This window comes from Nerophis ophidion, linkage group LG17, assembly GCF_033978795.1.
Source record: "Nerophis ophidion isolate RoL-2023_Sa linkage group LG17, RoL_Noph_v1.0, whole genome shotgun sequence".
NCBI classification, from domain to species: Eukaryota; Metazoa; Chordata; class Actinopteri; order Syngnathiformes; family Syngnathidae; genus Nerophis; species Nerophis ophidion.
Genome location: NC_084627.1, coordinates 42,700,440 through 42,726,080, shown reverse-complemented (window position 1 = coordinate 42,726,080; position 25,641 = coordinate 42,700,440). Strand labels below are relative to the sequence as shown.

General features: G+C 39.5%; 2 protein-coding genes across 6 annotated transcripts in view; one reads left to right on the top strand and one right to left on the bottom strand.

Moving 5' to 3' along the window:
- galt (galactose-1-phosphate uridylyltransferase) overlaps positions 1-16,960 on the bottom strand; it is a 53,192-nt gene extending 36,232 nt beyond the window's left edge. The window contains exons 1-7 of one of the 5 annotated variants that reach the window (XM_061877002.1): positions 16,641-16,959; positions 15,947-16,096; positions 11,330-11,499; positions 10,630-10,708; positions 10,371-10,419; positions 3,498-3,627; positions 1,412-1,468 (exon numbers count right to left, since the gene is read on the bottom strand). In XM_061877002.1, the coding sequence (XP_061732986.1) occupies positions 1,412-1,468; positions 3,498-3,627; positions 10,371-10,419; positions 10,630-10,708; positions 11,330-11,437 (423 nt within the window). In that variant the 5' untranslated portion in view covers positions 11,438-11,499; positions 15,947-16,096; positions 16,641-16,959. Of the gene's footprint in view, positions 1-1,411; positions 1,469-3,497; positions 3,628-10,370; positions 10,420-10,629; positions 10,709-11,329; positions 11,500-14,741; positions 14,892-15,946; positions 16,097-16,640 lie in introns of all 5 variants that reach the window. The other 4 variants (XM_061877001.1, XM_061877003.1, XM_061876998.1 and 1 more) reach the window with 4 other exon arrangements.
- An 88-nt stretch (positions 16,961-17,048) lies between these two features.
- Positions 17,049-24,846, top strand: sigmar1 (sigma non-opioid intracellular receptor 1). The gene is made up of 5 exons (XM_061877004.1): positions 17,049-17,287; positions 17,363-17,414; positions 21,776-21,924; positions 22,053-22,145; positions 23,822-24,846. Exons 1-5 carry the CDS (start codon positions 17,143-17,145, stop codon positions 24,049-24,051), a joined length of 669 nt encoding a protein of 222 aa, XP_061732988.1. The 5' UTR covers positions 17,049-17,142; the 3' UTR covers positions 24,052-24,846.
- The last annotated feature ends 795 nt before the right edge of the window (positions 24,847-25,641 follow it).

Sequence of the window (25,641 nt, the reverse complement as noted above, 5' to 3'; positions counted from 1 at the left end):
CTGAGCTGTTTTTTTTTTTTTTAAAGAAGGGCCTAAAACAAACAAAACATAAACAACAATACAACTTAAAATTGACGGATATATTTGAAGTTGATCTCGAGATTATTGTGCTAAAAGTAAACAGTAAAACAATTGTATAATTAATTTTTTAACACTTTGATAAATAGGACACTTTTGGATCCCCAATTATTTTAGTGTGATTTGTTTTTGAGTGTCATTGCTCAAAATATAATAATGAATCAAAATCCAAAATTAAGGCTCCAATTATCATATAATCTCAAACATCCCCCCTAAAAAAGTTATTGGGTGAAAATATTGCATATTTAGTGTTTTTTCCATTTTTTTTCTAATGTTGATCTAGAGATTTAAAACTTGCATAATAATAAAAATTATAATACTGAATAATGACACATTTTCAATAATTTTTTTTTGAACAAAACCCTTTGGGGTCCCCGGGATCATAACTGAGTGGAGGCCTAAATGTATATTTTTTATACATATATTGTATTGGTTTTTAAAATAAAAATTATGAAAATGGCCCCCGCTTGCTCTGATTTTTCAGTGTGCAGTGGGCACCCCTGGCTTAACACGAAAATTATGAATAATTCCGCTAGTAAGCACAGAGCTAAAAATAACGTTCAAAATACAAAACATTCTCAGGCATTTTATCCATCCATCCGTGTTCTACCAGACTTGTTCAAGAAGTCGCATTAATGGGAAGAAGTATTCGATTTATTATTGGTTAACTTCAGAATAAAAATGTTATTAAAACGAATAAGGGATTTATTATACTCTAAACATGTTGGTCTTACTTAAAAATGCACACATTTAGTTGTATTCAGTGTTAAAAAATATTATATGGCTCTCACGGAAATACATTTTTAAATAGTTGGCTTTCATGGCTCATCCAGCCAAAAAGGTTCCCGACCCCTGGTCAAAAGTAACCTAATATTCCTACTTTTTAACTAATGTGCTTGTAATGGTCTATAAATCTTGATCACTTAGCAAGTTCCATGAAGTATAATTTCTCATGTATGGACATAAATAGTTCTGAGGTACAACAGAGAGGAACGCCTATGATGTGACAAAGACTAAAGTCTCATACTGCCCTCTGTTGACAAGGTCCAGATATTGACCTGAGAAAAGGACGACTGCTGATTTGTTGTCTAGTGTTTAATGTCAGATTTCAAATGTGCGAGTAGTTGTTAAATTGTACTTTTTATTTCAGAGAAGTACCTGGGTGTCATCATATTTTAAGTTGCAATCATACATTTTAAATTAATTACCTTTGGCTTCATTATAAGCATTGTTGTCAAGCCCAACTAACACCATGTTTGCCGTGTTTGAACTCTTTTCCAATGTAAACAGCCATTTATACACAATACAGAGCCAAATGTGTGTCTTTGTCTACCTGACAATGAGGGTGTGGATTGGAACAACCCATCATGGCTCCTTTATTTTCAAATATCTAAAGGACAACAAAAAACATGAGCAAAGTTAGATTTGTGTTTATACAAATTGATATTTCCTTCTGAGAATCTGCAGTAGACATTTGTTTGTAGTCTATTTCTTCTGTCAGTTACACAACTTAGGGGGGAAGCTTTGTTAAACTTAACACAAATGTCCACTGCAGCAGATGCTGGTTCTTGGAAGGATATGATGATCTGACACTAAAATTGCAGTGTATTTGGGATGGGTATCAAATTCGGTACTTTTATCGTGTACCGAGTCATACAAAATCGAACCTTTTTGCAGGTGACGTCACATCCGGTGGCAGTCAAGCACTGGAGTGGACTCAGGCCAACAAAGGAAGAAAGCGCTCAAAAGTTCAGTAAGGCTTCACTTTTCAGAAATGCGCTAGCTCCGTGCGATTTATATTAGATCAGGAGTCACCAACGCGGTGCCCGCAGGCACCAGGTAGCCCGTAAGGACCAGATGAGTCGCCCGCTGGCCTGTTCTAAAAATAGCTCAAATAGCAGCTGCCTCTATTTTTTAAATTGGATTTATTTACTAGCAAGCTGGTCTCGCTTTGCTCGACATTTTTAATTCTAAGAGAGACAAAACTCAAATAGAATTTACAAATCCAAGAAAATATTTTAAAGACTTGGTCTTCACTTGTTTAAATAAATTCATTTATTTTTTTTACTTTGCTTCTTATAACTTTCAGAAAGACAATTTTAGAGAAAAAATACAACCTTAAAAATGATTTTAGGATTTTTAAACACATATACCTTTTTACCTTTTAAATTTCTTCCTCTTCTTTCCTGACAATTTAAATCAATGTTCAAGTATGTTTTTTTATTATTGTAAAGAATAATAAATACATTTTAATTACATTTTTTATTTTAGCTTCTGTTTTTTCGACTAAGAATATTTGTGAAATATTTCTTCAAACTTATTATGATTAAAATTCAAAAAAAATTATTCTAGCAAATCTAGAAAATCTGTAGAATCAAATTTAAATCTTATTTCAAAGTGGATGTTAAACTATTTAAAACAAATCATCAAAATTCAAAAATTAATTTTCATCAGGAAAAATTACTAATCATGTTCTATAAATTATTTTTATATTTTTTCAAAAAGATTCGAATTAAGTAGTTTTTTTCTTCATTTTTTTGGTTGAATTTTGAATTTTAAAGAGTCGAAATTAAAGATAAACAATGTTTCAAAATTTAATTTTAATTTTGTTCCTGTTTTCTCCTCTTTTAAACTGTTCAATTAAGTCTTTTTTTCATCATTTATTCTCTACAAAAAACCTTCGGTAAAAGGAAAAACAATGTACGACGGAATGACAGACAGAAATACCCATTTTTTTCATATATATATATATTTTTATATTAAAGGTAAATTGAGCAAATCGGCAATTTCTGGCAATTTATTTAAGTCTGTATCAAACTGGTAGCCCTTCGCATTAATCAGTACCCAAGAAGTAGCTCTTGGTTTCCAAAAGTTTGGTGACCCCTGTATTAGATTGGCCATAGTCATGCTACATTAGCGATTTCACATGGCGAATTTGACACCTCCCAATTTAGTAATGACGAGCACATGTAGGTTGCATGTTACAATCAAGCAGTAAAAGTGGTTTATACACAACAGTCCTCTACGAATTGCAACTGCATGCCAGATTTACTATACAATACAGTACAGTACTAAATAGTGTAACAAAACAAGATAAATTGACAGCACAGCTCAGCATTGAATGAAAAAAAAAAGTTGTTTTTTGGAAACATTTAAAAGCACATTTGAACACACAAAAGTCTCAAAACAAATTGGTACCATTGAGTACCAGTATTGATTCAAATTTGTGCTATATTGATTCAAATTTGAAAGGTAGCCATTTAATGTGTTAATAGTTTTACATTCATTCAACGAAGAAAAACAACCATTGTATCATCATCAATGAATCATATATTTAAGTGAAGTTGTTACCATAAAAACAATATAGTACATGTATGTGTTGTTATTACAGTAAGTAGAGACTTAAGTGTATCCTGTACCTGAACCCAGGGGTAGGTGGCACCTAGTTCTTCCACAAGCTCTGCCCACTTGTCAATCACCTTGACAACCTCTTCTTTGTTCATGAGAGGGAGTGTGACATCAGACCAGGGATGGAAACACATGACCTTACTACAAATGACAAGAAATGTGTGGAGACACAGTATGTCAGATAGGATAAAAAGGCACAAACTGTATAATAACAGATTGCAGTTGCTGCCGGTGTGATGAATACATCATATGTGTGGAGCTGGCTCCTCTCTGAGCTGCTACCTTATTGCGGTAGAGGACTTTATGTTGCCTGAAGCTTATGTTGCCCCCTGGTAGGGTCTCCCATGACAAACAGGTCCTAGGTAAGGGACCAGACAAAGAGCAGCTCAGGGACTTCTATGAGAAGACAAGAACAGGAACACAGTTTTCCACTCGCCCAGACGCGGGTGCCCTATGAAACCAAGCCTGGAGGTGGGCCTCCAAGGCGAGCGCCTTTTGGCCTGGCCATGCCCCATGGGGCAACGTGGGTACCCCCTTAGTAGGGGCAATAGAAGTGGGGTGCTTTGTAAGCTTGGCTTACAAAGCATGTTGTATCTGTCCTTAACTTAGCAACCTTTACCACTCAAAGAGCCATTTTGACCCGTTTCACAAAATAAAGAAAATAATGGGAGCCACAAGACTCTTGAAATTTAGAATGAAATAACACTTTATACAGAGTTTTTTTTTTTGCTTTGTGCTATGTATAAACCAGGAGTCTTAAACACGCGGCCCGCAATTAAATATGAAGATTTGATGTTAGTGCGGCCAGTGAGTTTTATATGAATGCCACTTATTAGCCGCATGCATACAAATCCTCCCGGGAGACTCGCGGGTTACAGAGTGACTGTTCCCAGTGCTTGACTGCCAACGAATATAAAGGCGTGCTACGATGACACTGTCTTTAGTGCCCTTCACAAGTTGTGCAAACAGCTTACCAGTCAGGTCAAGTGTTGTATGAGGCTTCTGCAGACGCAGACAGGCGACTGACTGCAAGGCATTCTTGTTCAACAGCCATACAGGTCACACTGAAGGTGCCAGTTTAAACAACTTTAACACTGTTACAAATATGCGCCACACTGTGAACCCACACCAAAAAAGAATGACAAATACATTTCGGGAAAACATCCGCACTGTAACACAACATAAACACAACATAACAAATACCCAGAATACCCCGCAACCCTGACTCTTCCAGGCTACATTATACAGCCCGCTAGCACCAACCCCCCCGTCCCCTCCTGCGTCGGTTGAGGTGGGCGTGGAAGACTGGAAGAGTCAGGGTTGCATGGGATGCTGGGTATTTGTTATGTTGTGTTTATGTTGTGTTACAGTGCGGTTGTTTTCCCGAAATGTGTTTGTCATTCTTGTTTGGTGTGGGTTCACAGTGTGGCGCATATTAGTAAGAGTGTTAAAGTTGTTTATATCACAACCTTCAGTGTAACCTGTATGGCTGTTGCAATCACTTGAGGATTGTAATAGAGGTTTCACACAATACGTGACCGTATTGTGTTGTGTAACAGCGGGCGCAACTACATGCATTTGAAGATGTTATGGGTATTGCTATCCCGGCCTGCCTTCAATGTTGCTGTCCGAGTGAAAATCACAGTATGCAAACCTCAGACAATTTTAGGGAAAGGCACTAAGGTCAGAAGTCTCCCGGTAAATATTCGGGAAGGTCGGCAAGTTTACAGATAAGCCACACCAGAGTGATCAAAGAGCCGCATGCAGCTCCGGAGGCGCGGGTTGCCGACCCCTGACTTAGATGAACTCTTTCCATTTGCATCCAACATTAATGTTGCATCTGTCCTTAACTTAGATTAACTATTTCAATTTGCTTTGTCACATTACAGCCACAAGTCAATGACATCTGCAGCCCTAGGAACACAGCTGAGAAACAGGTATTGTTTTGCGTCCCTCTAGGGGGCGCTGTGCCCTATATTATCTTTCAATGGACAATAAGCTGGACTGGACTGTTAACACCGACCACTTGTACAGGAGAGGATGGAGAAGGCGGTACTTCCTCAGGAGGCTGTGCTCCTTCAACATTTGTAAAAAACTCCTGTAGATGTACTACCAGTCTGTGGTTGCCAGTGTTCTGTGCTGGGGGGGGCAGTACATCTAAGAAGGACAGCTCCAGACTGGAGAAACTGATCAGGCGGGCCGGTTCTACAATCGGAATAAAACTGGACTCACTGGTTACCGTGGCAGAGAAGAGGACTGTGGACAAACTAGTGAGCATCCTGGATGATGGTAGTCAGCCTCTGCATAGCGTTATCAGTAGCCAGAGGAGCCTGTTCAGTGCTAGACTGCTTCATCCCAAGTGCAGGACTAATAGACTAAAAAACTCCTTTGTCCCACACACTATTAGACTGTACAACTCCTGTATGGGGCGGGGGGCAGGGGGTACTAGGATGACAGGGGATACAAAACAATAACATTCCAATACTTATTCATAACATGGTCACTACTGCCTAGTTTCTCTTGTTATATTCTTTTTTTACTGTTATATTTTTATTCCCATTTGTATTTGTATTCTTATTGTAATATTTCTCTATTTTGTTTCCATTTATACCCCCATTATTCACTTTACTTTTTACTTTTTAAATTGATCTCAACTATGTACACTGCTGCTGGAATTTTAATTTTCCTGAAGGAACTCTCCTGGATGAATAAATAAAGTACTATCCATCTATCTATCTATCTATCTATCTATCAATTAAGAAACCCAGGTTTAGACAATGTCACCCTGGAGCCAGCACTACACAAAGCAGTCTGATGCAAAAACTTGCTGTCTTATTATCCATCCATTTTGGTTATCTTTGATTACTGTGGTTAATGTGGATTAAACGCATCAATTAAAAAGTCCCCCTATAAAGTGTGCCTAATTACTTGCATTGTCTCGAGATTGAAGGTATTAATTAGTCATTATACATGGTAATTCTCTAATGCTGATTTCTTTTTTGCTCTCTGTGACATTTATCCCAAAAAATAATCACATCACATTCGGAGGCGGGTTCACTAATTGGATGTCTGAATGTTGCTGCACAGCCACGACTTTTTGTTATGAGTTCTTTTTTTTTCCTCGACACTGTTAGCCGACTAAAAAAACAGAAGGTGACTGCAAACATGCACACGCGACATAGCATGGTGAAAATAATTAAATAAAAAAAGAGCCACTTTATGGCGTAGAAAACTTCTCATCAATACAAAAATCACTGCAACATTCCAGGGCCCCTGCCTCATTATCTGGTGTGCTTGTGTGTAATATGAACACTTCACTGGGGGGGGGTATAAAAGCACTTGCTGGGATTTTAATCATTGGCCGAGTCAATACCTAACTATGCTGCCAGATGCAATCATTAAAAATTGTTACTAGAACTGCATAGATAGTCAGAAACATGTTTAATTGTGTGTTTGCTACAAATAGACCATTAAGGTTTGAGGGGAAAGAAACTTTTTGTGTAACTCAGCGTGCTGTGGCTGTGGACTTCATTTATTTGGGCTTGTGTGCTGGATGTGAGCAACAGGAAGGGAGTGGCTATCCTGTTAAGCATGTTGAAAATGTAAAACTTGAACCTCTGCAGTCATTCCTTGCACACAATGTTTGCTGAAAGCCTGAATAAAATATGCCAGTGGTTTGTTTCATACGCATAATCAGTGCAAATATTGCTGTTTATTTTTTCGTCTTCAAGGTGATGTAACACTGCAGGAGGACCAGAGGAAAACAAACTCATGTGTGTGGGGTGTGACTGGGTGATAGTTCACATAGTTGAAGAGAGCTACTGGTTTAGGTGGAGAGCAGTGTATTGATATCAAATTCAAATGATTTCAGCGATTAGTCCAATGGAGGAATTATTCCACTATCAAAAAATAACAGCAAGTATTTTTTGCACAATCTAAAGAGAGTTTGTATCAAAAAGATAATTATGCTCAGTTTTGATGTATGAACACCATGATTATTTAGTGTACAGAAAGGTGTGGATCTGGACTGAAGAGGCATTTGTAATATTTTGGGCAGTTTCACAATACAGTGGTACCTGGGGTTTTTAGTATACACCATTTTGGTTCTCATTAGGCCAAACATTACAAGTAACACATCAATCCACTTGCCTGCGTTATCATCAATGTGTTGGTACCTCCGCTGCTGTGCTTTTTTTTTTTTTATATAACTGCAAAATAAGCCACCATGGGACCAAAGAAAGTTGCGAGTGCCAGCACTTTGATAAAAAGTGTGAGTAACACTATTGAATTGTAGAAAGAACTTGTACCAAAGTAAAAAGGTAGTGTCCGTATGGCTCTTACCTCCTCCTTTTAATAAAGTAGGGATGGGATTCACGGCTCTTTGAAGTGAGACACATTTTGAGAAACCGTTATTGTATTTAGAATAATATACGCTATTTGTGGGAAATATTTTAAGATAAAGAATATATTACTTTCATGTGGCATGTGTTTATATTGTAAACATTCCTTAAGGAGGTACCTTATCGTAATGTTTTGCCATTTTGCAGTACAGATACAATGTCGCCAACAAGTACTGCATGAATAGAATGCCTATAAAAAATGTAATCAAAAATTAGGACACTATGTAAATGTGAATGAAAAATTGCACTAACCCAGGGGTAGGGAACCTATGGCTCTAGAGCCAGATGTGGCTCTTTCGATGACTGCATCTGGCTCTGGGATAAATCTGAGGTGACACTGCTTAACCTTCCTCTTGTGTTAGCTTTCTGTTACCATCTATTATGTTAACGGGTCGGTTTTGACCCATGTCTTAAATCAGCTGTAAAATACACTAAAAACAATTATCTATCATCCAATTTGTTTCTCATCTCTTGGTTACCTCGTTAGGCTTCCTTATCCTTGAAAATATTGGTTTTAATATTTTTGGTTTGGGCCATTGGGCCTTTTTTTGTCAGTATACCCCTCCATTTCAATTTTTAAAAATGGTAAAACAAACCTCAAGAGAATCATATACATAAAAAAAAAGGTTGTTGTGTTACCTAACTATTACTAAGGGGTATTAGAACACATCTCTTAAATAAATGTGTTTTATTCATTTTTTCATTTTAAGAATTTTAATTATAGTAACATCTATGGTGTTACGGGTCAATTTCGACCCATATATACTTACTTCAAGAAAAAGGCTAAAAAGTATTTTTTTCAGCAACAGAAATCCAACATCAAACAAACAACAACCAATCAAGCAAATGAAACCAAGAGAAATAGATTACTAGTTCCAAAACTAATAAAAAAAAACAAAATCAGAGTGGCAAAAAGTGACACTTTTAGTGTCCGTCTTTTGTTTGTTTTCGTACAGGATAACAAGGTAAAATGAGAATCCACTAAAGCTCACATGATTGGGAGAGGAGCTGGCTGTCAGTGTGTTCAGTTTTGGCTCTTATCATTGCTTTATCATCTTATTTTTATAACTGGGTCGAAACCGACCCTAACAACACCAAGGGCATAATTTCTACCAGAGCATTTTATAATTTAGTGAAAAAAATTAAAATGTTTTATTTTGTTGACGAAGAGGTTCCTGACAAAGTCAAAAAGCTTTGATGCAAAAAAATAAATGTATGTGGTGTTTTTATGCATTTAAAAACTAAAACGGGTCGGTGCCGACCCTAACACAAGACGAAGGTTAACACAATAAGTAATGAATAATTCGACTTGTAATCAAAGTGTTAAAAATAATGATCAAAATAGAAAACCTGCTCATGCATTTGATCCATCCATCCTTTTTTCTACCGCATTTGTTCAAGAAGTTGCATTAAGGGTAGGAAGTGATTCATTTGTTATTGGCTTGTTTAGGGCTTGCCCTCCTGGGGGTTCTTCAGACCACCAATCACCGACATGAATGCCTGTTTCAGGGTTACAATATATATCTTTTTTTCAATAAGTCTCTCAGTTGGTTTCCAGCAATTGTCTTTTTCTTTCGTTCTCGCTCGCGCTCTGGCTCCAGCCCCAACCCCGTCTCTACTCCTGGCTGCTGCTTATAAACAGAGCGTCAGGGGGTGAGATAACAACGCCCAGGTGGGCCATCTACGCACCTTTCGCTGATTTCGAGGCTGGTCCTGGCAACACCCTGCTTCGCTGCAGGCCCGCAGGCTACCCCCCCCCCACAGTTAGCTTCAGAATAACAATGTTATTACAAAGAATAAGAGACCTGTTATACTCTATGTTGGTCTTCCTTAAAAATGCACACGTTTAGTTGTGTTCAGTGCTAAAAAATATTTTATGGCGGAAATACATTTTAAAATATTTGGATTCTTGGCTCTCGCAGCCAAAAAGGTTCCCGACCCCTGCACTAACCCTACCGTCAAATGTAAATGTAAATTGGAAGTGTATGTAATGTAAAACGTTGCTCCATTTCGTTTGAATTTGTCTCAATGTGTGTGTTTTTTTGCCATTGGAGCTCTAGTCCTGTTAGGTTGTACAAATATGAAGAAAGCATAGGCCAATTTGCACCTGCAAATCGGACCTTTTTGTTGACTTAAAAGAGCCATTCAAATGACTCAACTTGTTCACGGACGTCACATTTCTATAGTAAATGTAAAAGTCACATTAAATGTTCATGTTTATATGTATTTCACCCTATTTTCTGCATGTATCAGTATAATTATTCTCTAAAAAAAATGTGGTTTGAGGTCATATTTGGGGGAGTCTGGAACAGATCAATTCAATTTATATAATCTTTTTATAAATTTACATGATTTTAAAATAGATGGATGGATAGACGGTAAGTGTTGACTTGACTGATTCGGTTTTCATACAGTTTTGTCGGCTTGTTGGAACAAATTACAAAAACCGATGTATCACTGTAAATACATTGGCATTATACTTACCACACCCCTCTGGCAGCTTTAGACTGGAACAATGGATGTTGGTCTGAACCTATAGTGCACAACAATTTCATTTTAAGCCCCTTGATCCAAATGGAAGTTATCACTAAGTACTGTGCAGCTAAAATATACAAAAATACATTTAACTGAGTGATCATGCTGTTTGACCAAAAGTCATGTGATAACCGGATGAGTACCTTGTTTATTTACACAAAAACCTTAGCAACCGATTTATTTGAACTTGGAAAAAAAAAACACTCACCACCAGGAGCTGGAGCATTTGGCTGGAGGGCAGGGAAGTCATTTTCAAATACAAAAGTGCTTTTATAGTCTGGATTCACCTATTAAGACACAAACACAGCACAAATGCACTTTAAAACAGGATCAAAAGCACCAATGACTTGCGTACAACCAAATCTTGTTTGTTTAAACATTAACCAAAATTTCTAGTGTACAGTCACGATCAAAAGTTTACATACACTTGTAAAGAACATCCTGTCATGGCTGTCTTGACTTTCCAATCATTTCTACAACTCTTATTCTTTTGCTATGTAGTGATTGGAGCACATACACATTACATGGTGTTCCTGGGATTAAAGGCCTCAGCTTTTCTCCTCCAAACATATTGCTGGGTATTGTGACCAAACAGCTCCATTTTTTTTTTCATCTGACCACAGAACTTTCCTCCAGAAAGTCTTATCTTTGTCCTTGTGATGTCAGATGAAACAAAAACAGCTCAAATTTTCAGTAGACCCATAATAAATTGATAAAAGAACCGAACTTCATGAATGTTTTTTGTGACAAACAGTCACTCTATCACAAAAAAACAAGAGTTGTAGAAATGATTGGAAACTCAAGACAGCCATGGCATGATATTCTTTACAAGTGTATGTACACTTTTGACCAGGACTGTATACGACACATGCATATGCACACACACACACACACGTGTTGATTACTACCTCCCCATTAGCACGTGTGTTTCCAGGACAGAGTGGATTGCGGGGATCATATCTGGGTACGTGTTCTTCAGGAGGTTTTTCCAGCTGACCAGCCCAGGGTCTCCTCATGCGGTGGGCTGAGACCAGGACCCAGGAGTCCTTCAGAGGGTTGTAACGCAGGTGCTGGTGCTCTGAGTGTGCGTTCGGACAAAAGAATGATTATTTAACACCCTTTTACAAGCTGAGACACATTCTCACAAAGATGGTAGTTCACAAAAGAGCCAAACAGTATGATTAACACCAAAGCACACATACTTAAAAAGCAGTCAATTCTCAAACAAAGAACTTGATTAACCACTCTTGAGTTGTTAATCAAGTGGTCAAAGAGGCACATGGTCTTATCTCACAATACACTCATTACCATGGTCATTTAATAACACACTAAAACTTTTTAATATACTGTATGTAACGGATGTCTGCTCATATTGCTGTGAAATAGTATGTTGTGTTTCACTCCCCGATGCTTTAAGAGCTGTGCTGGACAATGAGTTGACAGCCCAACTCGAAACTTTATTCACATTGACTGCATTACAATAAATTAGAACAATTTTTGAAAGTTACACTTATACATTCTCCAAACTCTCAAAACACAAAGGACACATTTCAATAGTGCACTTGTTACTTTCCTCAAACAATGAAAGATTATTGTTTACAGGCCATAAGAAAAAATTGAATATTACACAAATTCTGAAACATGGTCATACAAGTTCAGTATTGTAAACTACTGACTCGCGTTCCAATGAACTAAATCATGGGTGTAAAACTCTGGCCCGCGGGCCGAATTTGGCCCTCCCTGTAATTTCATTTGGCCCTTGAGGCAATGTCAAGTTAACATTAGAGCTGGCCCGCCGGTGTTATACAGCGGCGGTTTCGCTGTAACACCGCATTCACCGCTAATACTCATACTTGCCAACCCTCCCAATTTTCCCAGGAGACTCCCAAAGTAGTTCAGTGCCCCTCCCAAAAATCTCCCGGGGCAACCATTCTCCCGAATTTCTCCCAATTTCCACCCGGACAACAATATTGGGGGCGTGCCTTAAAGGCACTGCCTTTAGCGTTCTCTGGTGGTCACGTCTGCTTTTCCTCCATACAAACAAAAGTGTCGGCCCAGTCACATAATATATGCAGCTTTAGCACACACAGAAGTGAATGCAACGCATACTTGATCAACAGCCATACAGGGCACACTGAGGGGTGGCCGTATTAACAATGCCAACACTGTTACAAATATGCGCCACACTGTGAACCCACACCAAATAATAATGACAAACACATTTCGGGAGAACACCCGCACCGTAACGCAACAGAACAAATACCCAGAACCCCTTGCAGCACTAACTCTTCCGGGACGCTACAATATACACCCCCCCCGCTACCTTTTAAAAGGTTATTCTGTTCAACCCTGGCCCGTGGTTTTGTTCAGTTTAAAATTTTGGCCCACTTTGTATTTGAGTTTGACACCCCTGAACTAAATGAACTGCTAAAAACTACACAAACCTTTAATTGTTCACTTTTTCTCATATGATTGACTGAAATTAAATAAGTTTTGCACAATATTTTATTTTGAGTGACAAAACAACAAATACAACATGTTGTTTCCCTGCCTACCAGCCATGCAACTATTTGCCAATTCAGTAAAACTTGAAGCAAAATTAACAGGAAAATGTCATGACTAATATGTTCCATCATCTCAGAGAATTACCAAGTAATTTGATGAACAACAACATTAGATGTTAAAATCCAAGCAACGCACAAAGCTACACCATGATCCCATTAATAATACAAAGTTGATAGTCTTGGTCAAAAACATTGATAGTTCTAAGAAGGAGAGAACACACAATACAAATAATAATAGAATAAATGAAGAAATTAAAAAGATGTTTTGACAAAAACAGACTATTTTTGAATCTCAGTAAATCTAAAATAGTGCTATTTGGTTACAGTAGAAGAGAAAGTCAAACACAAATACAAATAGACGGAATAGAAATTGAAATAGTAAATGAAACCAAATGTCTCGGTATAATGATTGATGATAAATTTAACTGAAAATCTCATGTAAAAAATATACAACATAAAGTAGCAAGAAACACGTCAATAATGAATATAGCAAAAAATGTTCTAGACCAAAAATCAATTCATATTCTCTACTGCTCACTAGTGTTACATATTTGAGTTATTGCGCAGAAATATGGGGAAATACCTACAAAAGTACACCTAATTCATTGACGGTGTTACAAAAAAGATCAGTTAGAAAGATACATAATGTTGGATATACCGGCCGCCCCCGAACATGGGATGCTTCCACCGTGGAGGAGGGGGAAAAAAAACTCCACCCGGCCTGACCGGCTGCCTTCGCTTCGCGTCGTCGAGAAACATGGCTTCCCTCAGAGACACTAGCGGCCGCCACACCCCTCCGACTTTGAGGTACGACTATATAATCTCACTAAAACAGTAGTAACACAATAAGCAAATAAGGGATTTTCCAGAATTATCCTAGTAAATGTGTCTAATAACATCTGAATCGCTCCCACTGCCCCGTCTTTTTTTTTTCTTCTAGTCCTTCACTCTCACTATCTTCATCCACAAATCTTTCATCCTCGCTCATATTAATGGGGAAATCGTCGCTTTCTCGGTCCGAATCGCTCTCGCTGCTGGTGGCCATGATTGTAAACAATGTGAGGATGTGAGGAGCTCCACAACCCGTGACGTCACGCGCACATTGTCTGCTACTTCCGGTACAGGCAAGGCGTTTTTATTAACGACCAAAAGTTGCGAACTTTATCGTCGATGTTCTCTACTAAATCCGTTCAGCAAAAATATCGCGAAATGATCAAGTATGACACATAGAATGGACCTGCTATCCCCGTTTAAATAAAAAAATCTCATTTTAGTAGGCCTTTAACCCAATGCTACCGAACACGCAGATGATAGTTTATATATCAATGATGAAATATTAACATTGCAACACATGCCAATACGGCCTTTTTTAGTTTACTAAATTGCAATTTTAAATTTCCCGGGAGTTTCTTGTTGACAACGTCGCGGAACGATGACGCGTACGCGTGACGTCACGTGTTGGAGGGGACATATTAGCGCAGCACCAAACACGGCTAAAAGTCGTCTCTGTTCATGGCGTTATTACACAGTATTTTGGACATCTGTGTTGCTGAATCTTTTGCAATTTGTTCATTTAATAATGGAGACCATAAAGAACAATGCTGTTAATGGAAAGCGGTGGATTGCAGCTGTCTTTAGCACCAAGACACAGACGGTGTTTCTTTGTTTGTTGTGAAGCAGAGCGGTCAAGCCAACATGTTTTCTCTACGTTAACCAGCATGTCTTTGGATGGGAAAATTGTGATATTAAGTCTTACCGGAGAAATCAGTGGATTATGGTACTTCCTCCTTCAGTAGCTGTCAAAAAAGGCAGCTGTGAGCTTGGCTCCTCGACTTCTCTCTGAGACACTGCGTGGTCACCACAGCCATCCGACCTCGAGGTATGTCTTTAGAATCTCACTAAAACACTATTAAAACAATAGGCAGATAAGGGATCTTCCAGAATTATCCTAGTAAATGTGTCTAATTACATCTGAAACGCTTTTTTTTTTTTCTAGTCCTTCACTATTAATATCCTAATTCACGAATCTTTCATCCTCGCTCAAATTAATGGGGAAGGAAGTTGTCGCTTTCTTGGTCCGAATTGCCCTTACTGCTGGTGGCTCCCATTATAAAAAATGTGATCATATGTGGAGCCCTGCAACTCGTGACGTCACGCACACATACTTCCGGTACAGGCAGGGCTTTTTTATTAGCGACCAAAAGTTGCAAACTTTATCGTAGATGTTCTCTACTAAATCCGTTCAGCAAAAATATGGCAATATCGCGAAATGATCAAGTATGACACATAGAAATGGACCTGCTATCCCCGTTTGAATAAGAAAATCTCCGGCTGGCCTGGGAACGCCTCGGGATCCCCCGGGAAGAGCTAGACGAAGTGGCTGGGGAGAGGGAAGTCTGGGTTTCCCTGCTTAGGCTGTTGCCCCCGCGACCCGACCTCGGATAAGCGGAAGATGATGGATGGATGGATGGCATTATCGTAGGCCTTTAACCCAATGCTACCGAACACGCAGTCTGATAGTTTATATATCAAAGATGAAATATTAACATTGCAACACATGCCAATACGGCCTTTTTAGTTTACTAAATTGCAATTTTAAATTTCCCGGGAGTTTCTTGTTGACAACGTCGCGGAATGATGACGCGTACGCATGACGTCACGTGTTGGAGGGGACATATTAGCGCAGCACCAAACACGGCTAAAAGTCGTCTCTGTTCATGGCGTTATTACACAGTATTTTGGACATAGGTGTTGCTGAATCTTTTGCAATTTGTTCATTTAATAATGGAGACCATAAAGAACAATGCTGTTAATGAAAATCGGTGGATTGCAGCTGTCTTTAGCACCGAGACACAACCGGTGTTTCTTTGTTTGTTGTGAAGCAGAGCGGTCAAGCCAACATGTTTTCTCTACGTTAACCAGCATGTCTTTGGATGGGAAAATTGTGATATTAAGTCTTACCGGAGAAATCAGTGGATTATGGGACTTCCTCCTGCAGTAGCTGTCAAAAAAGGCAGCTGTGAGCTTGGCTCCTCGGCTTCTCTCTGAGACACTGCGTGTTCACCACAGCCATCCGACCTCGAGGTATGGGTTTAGAATCTCACTAAAACACTATTAAAACAATAAGCAGATAAGGGATCTTCCAGAATTATCCTATTAAATGTGTCTAATTACATCTGAAACACTTTTTTTTTTTTTCTAGTCCTTCACTAATAATATCCTAATTCACAAATCTTTCATCCTCGCTCAAATTAATGGGGAAATTGTCCCTTTCTTGGTCCGAATTGCCCTTACTGCTGGTGGCTCCCATTATAAACAATGTGAATATGTGTGGAGCCCTGCAACTCGTGACGTCACGCGCACATACTTCCGGTACAGGCGGGGCTTTTTCATTAGCGACCAAAAGTTGCGAACTTTATCGTAGATGTTCTCTACTAAATCCGTTCAGCAAAAATATGGCAATATCGCGAACTGATCAAGTATGACACATAGAAATGGACCTGCTATCCCTGTTTGAAAAACAAAATCTCATTTCAGTAGGCCTTTAAATGCCAGTTTGTTTGGCTACAACATACTTTAGATGCGGCTGTGTACCAAGTCGTATGTCTTGGCAGGGGTTACCTTTCGCTACAGTATAATAACACATGATTCATACCTTTGTAATCAAAATGGATTTCGGGGACACTCATGTTGAAAAGGTTGTGAGAAGTCACAAGAACTTAAATAGTAGTGAACTTAACTAGTAGTGAAAATGTAAACACTTTACCCCTTCGCCTACTTCCTGACTAACTGGATCGTACCATTTCCTGTCAACGCTCACTTGAAAACATAACATAAAGGTTCAACAAAAGTGGGTATGTCTCGTACATTATTAAAAAAAGAGTATAAAAAACGAAATATGATGATTTTTAGTGAATTCAAATTAAAAGAAAGCGGTAAAAAAGTGGATGTTTCTTTTTCACCTCCTCCCCTCCAATGCCACAAAATGGAACGCGCGTTGCATGGTGCTGAGTGGTGATTGGTTAAACCGATAAATCCCGCCTCCGTCAACACGGAAGTAGCTGTCAATCTTTTTGCAGCAAAATCGCGCCATGTTTTTCTCCTTTTAGTCGAACCAACCTGTTGCCGAGTGTGTTTGTGTTTGTGTCGCCGCCGCGATGGCTTGTATCACAACCTGTTGTAAACTCTTGCTGTTTGTCGGGATCGTGGGCCTGGCGGGGCTGCTGGTGAACCATTGGCTGGCCACCAAGCAGTATCTTTTCAACAAAGACGACATTGCCAAATTGGCCAAACAACACGCGGGTGAGTTTATTACATGTCTGCCCAAAACATGTCATATAACTGCAGCAGGCGTTCATTCTTGTTCTGCACTCTTAGGGCAAGACCATGAGCAGGCATACTCCAAACTGGTGGTGGAGCTCAGGAAGAGGTATGACCAACAACACCATTTCATATCCATCCATGCATTTTCTACCGCTTATTCCCTTTCGGGGTCGCGGAGGGCGCTGGCGCCTATCTCAGCTACAATCGGGCGGAAGGCGGGGTACACCCTGGACAAGTCGCCACCTCATCGCAGGGCCAACACAGATAGACAGACAACATTCACACTCACATTCACACACTAGGGCCAATTTAGTGTTGCCAATCAACCTATCCCCAGGTGCATGTCTTTGGAAGTGGGAGGAAGCCGGAGTACCCGGAGGGAACCCACGCATTCACGGGGAGAACATGCAAACTCCACACAGAAAGATCCAGAGCCTGGATTTGAACCCAGGACTGCAGGACCTTCGTATTGTGAGGCAGACGCACTAACCCCTCTTCCACCGTGAAGCCCCCATTTCATATTATAAATATATTTATATTTTATACCAGATGCTGCAAAGAATTTTCTTATTGTGAGGCAGACGCACTAACCCCTCTGCCTGCAGTCCTGGGTTCAAATCCAGGCTCGGGATCTTTCTGTGTGGAGTTTGCATGTTCTCCCCGTGAATGCGTGGGTTCCCTCCGGGTACTCCGGCTTCCTCCCACCTCCAAAGACATGCACCTGGGGATAGGTTGATTGGCAACACTAAATTGGCCCTAGTGTGTGAATGTGAGTGTGAATGTTGTCTGTCTATCTATGTTGGCCCTGTGATGAGGTGGCGACTTGTCCAGGGTGTACCCCGCCTTCCGCCCGGTTGTAGCTGAGATAGGCGCCAGCGCCCCCCGCGACCCCGAAAGGGAATAAGCGGTAGAAAATGGATGGATGCTGCAAAGAATGCAGAATGGTTGATTTAAAAAACGAGTGCCAAACCGCATGCCAAAACCTCCGATTTCCGGGGGGCGTGGTTAAGAGGGGAGGAGTATATTTACAGCTAGAATTCACCAAGTCAAGTACAGTATTTCCTTTAACCTTCCTCTTGTGTTAGCTTTCTGTTACCATCTCTTATGTTAACGGGTCGGTTTTGACCCATGTCTTAATATCAGCTGTAAAATACACTAAAAACAATTATCTATCATCCAATTTGTTTCTCGTCTCTTGGTTACCTTGTTAGGCTTCCTTATCCTTGAAAATGTTGGTTTTAATATTTTTGGTTTGGGCCATTGGGCCTTTTTTTTTGTCAGTATACCCCTCGATTTCAATTTTTAAAAATGGTAAAACGAACCTCAAGAGAATCATATAAAAAAAAAAAAAAGGTTGTTGTGTTACCTAACTATTACTAAGGGGTATTAGAACACACCTCTTAAAAAAATGTGTTTTATTCATTTTTTCATTTTTAAGAATTTTAACTATAGTAACATCTATGGTGTTACGGGTCAATTTCGACCCATATATATTTACTTCAAGAAAAAGGCAAAAAAGTATTTTTTGCAGCAACAGAAATCCAACATCAGACAAACAACAACCAATCAAGCAAATGAAACCAAGAGAAATAGATTACTAGTTCCAAAACTAATAAAAAAACAAAATCAGAGTGGCAAAAAGTGACACTTTTAGTGTCCGTCTTTTGTTTGTTTTTGTACAGGATAACAAGGTAAAATGAGAATCCACTAAAGCTCACATGATTGGGAGAGGAGCTGGCTGTCAGTGTGTTCAGTTTTGGCTCTTATCATTGCTTTATCGTCTTATTGTTATAACTGGGTCGAAACCGACCCTAACAACACCAAGGGCATAATTTTCTACCAGAGCATTTTATAATTTAGTGAAAAAAATTTAAATGTTTTATTTTGTTGACAAAGAGGTTCCTGAAAAAGTCAAAAAGCTTTGATGCAAAAAAATAAATGTATGTGGTGTTTTCATGCATTTAAAAACTAAAACGGGTCGGTGCCGACCCTAACACAAGACGAAGGTTAATAGCCGCCGGGCAGGCGATATGCGCCTGCCTTGAATTATGGCCGGGTAAAACTCGCTCCGCAAAATAATAAGCGCATGCTTACTTTTACAGCCGGGACAAATTTGTGACGTCTCGAATAACCCTTCTCCTGCCGTCATTTGAAAACAACAGAGAAGTTGTTTTTTTTTGCCCTTACTGTGTGTAAACCAGGGGTCTTGTTCCACAGCCAAACAGATCACACTAATGGTTGCGATACAAAACAACTTCAACCCTCCCACCAACACGCGCCACACTCCGCGAACCCACATTAAACGATGACAAACACGTTTCTGGAGAACATATGCCCTGCAAAACACCACAAACCAGCGTTTCTCAAAGTGTGGGGCGGGCCCCACCTGTGGGGAATAGAGACATGACAGGTGGGGCGCGAGGAACGGGAGGGAATTTCACTTAAAAACATTTTTTTATTATTATATTCTTGCGACGGCAATGACGAAGAACGCGGAGTTGGAATATAATTACAACACTTTATGTACATATTTATATCATATTTACATATCTATATAATATGTAACTACAAGCTCTATTCACAGAGTCCCACTGCTTTTATGAGCGGTCAAGCGAGTCAAAAGCCGAAAAAATGTTGGATTTTTTATTTGTGGCTGGCCGTAATTCTTTCGTGGCGAGCCGCCACAAATAAAGGAATGTGTGGGAAACCCTGACTTGAATGTTACTTGATGTTCAATAAATTTGAAAATGTTGAGCTCGGCATTAGCGTTCTGTTGTGGCGATGGGGGCAGGTGGGGCTTGAAAACTCCCCCTTGTCCAAAGTGGGGGATGACAAAAAAAAGGTTGAGAACCACTGCCACAAACGCATCACAACACCCACCCACAGTGCAATGCATTCACGACTCCTGGCTACACCGTCCATACACCCGCTGGTACCACACCCCGCCTCCCTTTTTTTTCCCCTACTCAACGGTGGAAGCATCCCACGTTCAGGCGCGGCCAGTCGGAGGAGGCAAGAGAGTCCGCAGCTGCCTCTTTGACAGGCGCACTAGGAACGAAGCGAGCTCCGCTCATGTCTACGGTAAGAGCCGACTTATTACCACAATTTTCTCACCGAAACCTGCCGGTTGATATGTTGTAGGGAACCATGTTCGCTTGACCGCTCTGTTCCGTAGTAAAGCTTCACCTTCGGGAATGTAAACAAGGAAACACCGGCTGTGTTCGTGTTGCTAAAGGCAGCCGCAATACACCGCTTCCCACCTACATGTTTCTTCTTTGACGTCTCCATTATTAATTGAACAAATTGCAAAAGATTTAGCAACACAGATGTCCAGAATACTGTGTAATTATGCGATTAAAGCAGACTACTCATAGCTGGGATCGGCTTGGAACAAAATGTCCGCTACAATCCGTGACGTCACGCGCACGCGTCATCATACCGCAAAGTTTTCAACAGGATACTTCGGCGTGGCGCAGTGGGAGAGTGGCCGTGCGCAACCCGAGGGTCCCTGGTTCAAATCCCACCTAGTACCAACCTCGTCACGTCCGTTGTGTCCTGAGCAAGACACTTCACCCTTGCTCCTGATGGGTGCTGGTTGGCGCCTTGCATGGCAGCTCCCTCCATCAGTGTGTGAATGTGTGTGTGAATGGGTAAATGTGGAAGTAGTGTCAAAGCGCTTTGAGTACCTTGAAGGTAGAAAAGCGCTATACAAGTACAACCCATTAATCATTTATTTATCATTTACTTCGCGCAAAATGAGGGAACACAAAAACAGATTACATATAATCTATAAACAAAATTACATTTTCAAAATAAGCATTTGAGAACGTCCCATCTATTTTTATGTTTTTGGCATCATTCTCGGTTTCAACTATATAACTTTCTAAGGTTAAAAAATGCTGAATAAATGTTTTAAAGAAAGCAACACTAAGTGAATGTCTATTGTTGGCCTTAAAAATACACATTTTACTGAGTACTACAATTAAATTGACTGTCAATGAACTCTCCTAAAGTAACAGAAACCACATCAAGCTTCATAAACCAACCAATCCTTAAACACATTTTTTCAACTTCAGATTACTGCATATTATTGTTTGCAATCTGCACTGGTGTAAAAACTTCTGTCATAAGGAGAGTCTTTTCTAATATTCCGGTAACCTTATGTAGCCACTCCAAGAAGGGTGATTTTTAAATAACTGTCTGATGCAATGCACTTGAACACCACTGTAAGGTCAAATGACAACCTCTCTGACAGTGCAAGATCATGTCTGTGGTAAAGGTTTGGATTACAATCCAGAAATATTTTGATAGTGGACTAGTTTAACAAACACTTGACACACCCATTTCTGCTATTTTAACACACTTAATAATTACAGATGCATCATTCTGAAGTACTTCAGTAAACCACCCCGGGTAGGTGTGCCTAAAAAAAACAAAACCAGCTAATGGAAATGTCATTTGACTTAGGTATCCTGGCCACATCCTGCCTGATGAAGACCTGGAGTGGGTGTTCCTGAATGCTGGAGGCTGGATGGGCAGCATGTGTGTCCTCCACGCCTCACTTACGGAATACGTGATCCTGTTTGGTACTGGGATCGACACATCGGGACACTCGGGTGAGGACAGTAGTGTGCGACTTCATTACACCGTGACCAGAGAAGACTTTAGGTTGGATATTGTGAGAGAATTTTCGAGATGAAGACGAAAGCATAATGTTTGAGCTGTCTCTCATCCCTTCTGATAGGTCGCTACTGGGCAGAGATTTCAGACACAATCATCTCTGGCTCCTTCAGAAAGTGGACAGAGGGAACCACAAAGAGTGAACTTTTCTATCCTGGTACGCATTAACTCATTTATTGGTGTCGTTCAATTTCCAGGTTTTTATTATAAGGTGTTTCCCATACAATATGGCATTGTACACTGTTTTTTGTTAGATAGGATGCAGAATTGTCCATCCATCCATCCATTTCTACCGCTTATTCCCTTTTGGGGTCGCTGGGGCCTATCTCAGCTACAATCGAGCGGAAGGCGGGGTACAATTGTATATTTGTATTATTTGATAGGGCTGCAGCTATCAATTATTTTAGTAATCGAGTAATCTGTTGATTAATTTCTTCTTTTTATCAAATAAAACACTTTATAGCCTAAATGCGTCTTTTAGGAGAAATAGTTTAAATAAAAAAGGAATTTTCTGATGACCTTTGTCTCTTATAAATGCACACAACAATGAAACTTCACTTTTGCCATGGTAGCTTCATTATACAGTCATTTTAAAAAAGAACCACCATCTCTGGTTAACTCGGGGGTCGTCAAACGCGGCTCTTGAGCCACATGCGGCTTTTAAGTGCTGTCCTCGTGGCTCCTTAGAGCTTTTTCAAAATGGAAAAAGTGGGGGGTAAATATATATTTAGTTTTAATATGGTTTCTGTAGGAGGACAAACATGACACAAAGCTTCCTAAATGTTAGAAATCCCAATGTTTATTTTAAACATACTTCACTGATGAGAGTATTTGTCAAGCGCCGTTTTGTCCTACTAATTTCAGCGGTCCTTGAACTCACCATAGATTGTTTACGCGTAACGGACGTGGTTTATGTCACTCCTTTTTTTAAATCTAATTTTGTCCACCAATGTTTTACTGTGTGCGTGAATGCACAAAGATGAGCTTTGTTGATGTTATTGACTTGCTGGAGTGCTCATCAGGCATACTTGGTCAGTGCAAGACTACAAGCTAATCGACGCTAACATGCTATTTAGGCTAGCTGTATGTACATATTGTATCATTATGCTTCATTTGGAGGTATATTTAAGCTCATTTAATTTATTTGACTTATGCCCTCTGTTTATTTAATTTATATTTGCCTGTCTCATGACACATTATCTGTATATAATATTGGATTAGATCCATAAAATTATTTATATTTATTACGCAGGTTAGGGGTAAGGTTAAGGTTTTAATTGTATATTAGTGCGACCCCTCCACCCCTTTAAAGGGGACGGGCAACATGTGCATTTGTATAGATGAGACCAATGACATTAAGATTGTTGTCTCCAATGACCTCATTGACTAATAATGTTTTGGGAGACAACAGTCTGATGTTTAAAAAAGCCCATAGTATAGGCAGTGTGCTGTTTGGAGGAATTTTTGTTAACGGTATCCATAGAAGTGATATTACGTTACATTAATTTTGTGTAGTGCGCCTTAAATCATTTTGATCACATCCAGGCATTGATATGATGGAGATCTTGAGATTGTTGCTTGGTGCATTAAAGGTCTCTAAACATTTGAAACATTCTCAACAAAGTGCATTGTACAATGGGTAGCAATAATAGAAAATGGTATTTCTATTATTGGGTGAGAAGGTACAAATGGGAGAGTTAAAGCGTTTGCTGATTTGCTTATTATGTCAACTCTGTGTGCTTGCAATGTCGTAATAATGATCATTACACCAGTGCTGTTTATCAAAGTAAAGACCACTTTATGGAAACTTACTTTTTCTCCTCTGCCCTGCAGGTGACACCGTGATGCACGGTATGGGCGAGGCTGCGGCCGTCCAGTGGTCTGCTGGGACGTGGATGGTGGAATACGGTCGAGGTTTCATCCCGTCCACTCTGGGTCCGGCTCTGGCAGACACCATATTCAGCACCCAGGACTTTATCACCTTGTACCAAACCTTCAAAGTCTACTGCAAGTCCATGGTGCTGGAGATGGGAACCATGTTGGCCGAGGCCGGCGTGTTCTAAAGGCAAGTGGTGGTGCGACCCAAAGTTTGGACACCTGCACTGGAACAGTGACGTCGGAAGTTGTCGACGTGTTGTTTTGTCTTCGACGTCTGGCAATGGAGTAAATTCTTACCGTGTGATCACTTTCACTGTAGAATGAACGATAATTTATATGCTTGACTTCACCAACTGACGGCAAACTATATCAACGCAAAACTTTTTTTTCCAAACCACTCCCTCCTACATGAATCTCTAACAGCTACTGTTTCTTCCACTACAAGAGCATTCCTTCCTAAGCTCCCTCCCCAGTTGCACAAGCAGACAATAAAGCCTTCAGGTGCTAACAAAACAGACTTGTCTTAGAAACTGGTTTTAAAAAATGAAGCACAAAAATCCTTTCAACAATTGTTCAGTGTGACCTTTTTCTGATTGAGTTGCATTTGTTTCTGTGATTCAAGAAACAGGCTGTTGCTGATCTTCCTGCTTTGATTAGTTGGACTGTTTAACAATGTTAGTTATGTCTTCTGTTACTTTTTCTAAAGATGTGGTCTGTGCACCTCGCTGAATCAGATTTGGAAAACCTTTGCTACAGTTCTCAACCCAGCATCTCATCTATGTTCAATGAATTTCGTATTACATCTGATTCTCCTCATATCCACATTTTTATTTGAATGTATTCACCAATACTATAACAACTTTTCAGACTGACGTCAGATTCTGTACGGTTTGTGTGTGTCTGGAAGGAATAATGAACGTGGACTTTGAATGGTCTTGAGCACATATGCAAAGTATGGGAATAAACATTTTTGAAAAGTATTCCAACTTTGTTGCCTATTACTATGTCAAATAAAGCTTAGTCTTTGTAGGTCATACCCCAATTCTATTTTCATACGCTGGCATACCCTAACTCAGGCATATTCAATAGGCGGACCGCCGAACATCACCCAAAGAAGCATTCAACCCTAAAAAAGAAAACCCTAAATAATTTGTGAAGATTGGCCTTTTAACAACGACTGGAGAATAAAGTAGGAATTTTCTTCGCCGAGCAAGTGCTCAAGTCACTGTTTCCTGTCTAACCACAATGACAGAAATCCACATGTGTACACTTCATCACCAAACATGGTCAAACTAATGGAAGTAGATATTGTGCATAAAGTTATTTACAGTACTTATTTCATTTCATTGAAATTACTGACTTTTCTATTTGTGGTCGTGTTTTTATTTAGAGCAACGTTTAATACGTGTATGTGCTAAATTTGACCAGTAAGGGGTGATAACGCCTCACCTTTGGTTTAATTGTGATGAGTCACTTATTGTGTGCAATATATAATGTCCTGTAGATGTTGAATTTCTTTATGTGTAAACATGTATTGACACTAAATATTCTATTTTATTCATGTAAAATACACAAAGGACATTATGCAAAATGCGCAATGGACTCTATGCTTTAGAAATGTTTACTTTATGTTTATATTTTCAGTCTATAATCCAAAATGAAGGAAGAAGTGTTTAGAAATAATAAGGATTGTAATGAAGTATGAAGAAACAGATGCTCCAAAAGTTTAGTTGAGGAATCAAACTTCTGGAGCTTCTGTTTCTTCATACTGTTAA

What these genes read in the sequence shown, in the direction of transcription:
- sigmar1 (XM_061877004.1), top strand. Translation starts at nt 17,143, where the DNA reads ATGGCTTGTATCACAACCTGTTGTAAACTCTTGCTGTTTGTCGGGATC. An exon ending in ATTGGCCAAACAACACGCGG is followed by an intron (nt 17,288 to 17,362) that starts GTGAGTTTATTA and finishes CTGCACTCTTAG; the next exon opens with GGCAAGACCATGAGCAGGCA. An exon ending in GAGTGAACTTTTCTATCCTG is followed by an intron (nt 22,146 to 23,821) that starts GTACGCATTAAC and finishes TCTGCCCTGCAG; the next exon opens with GTGACACCGTGATGCACGGT.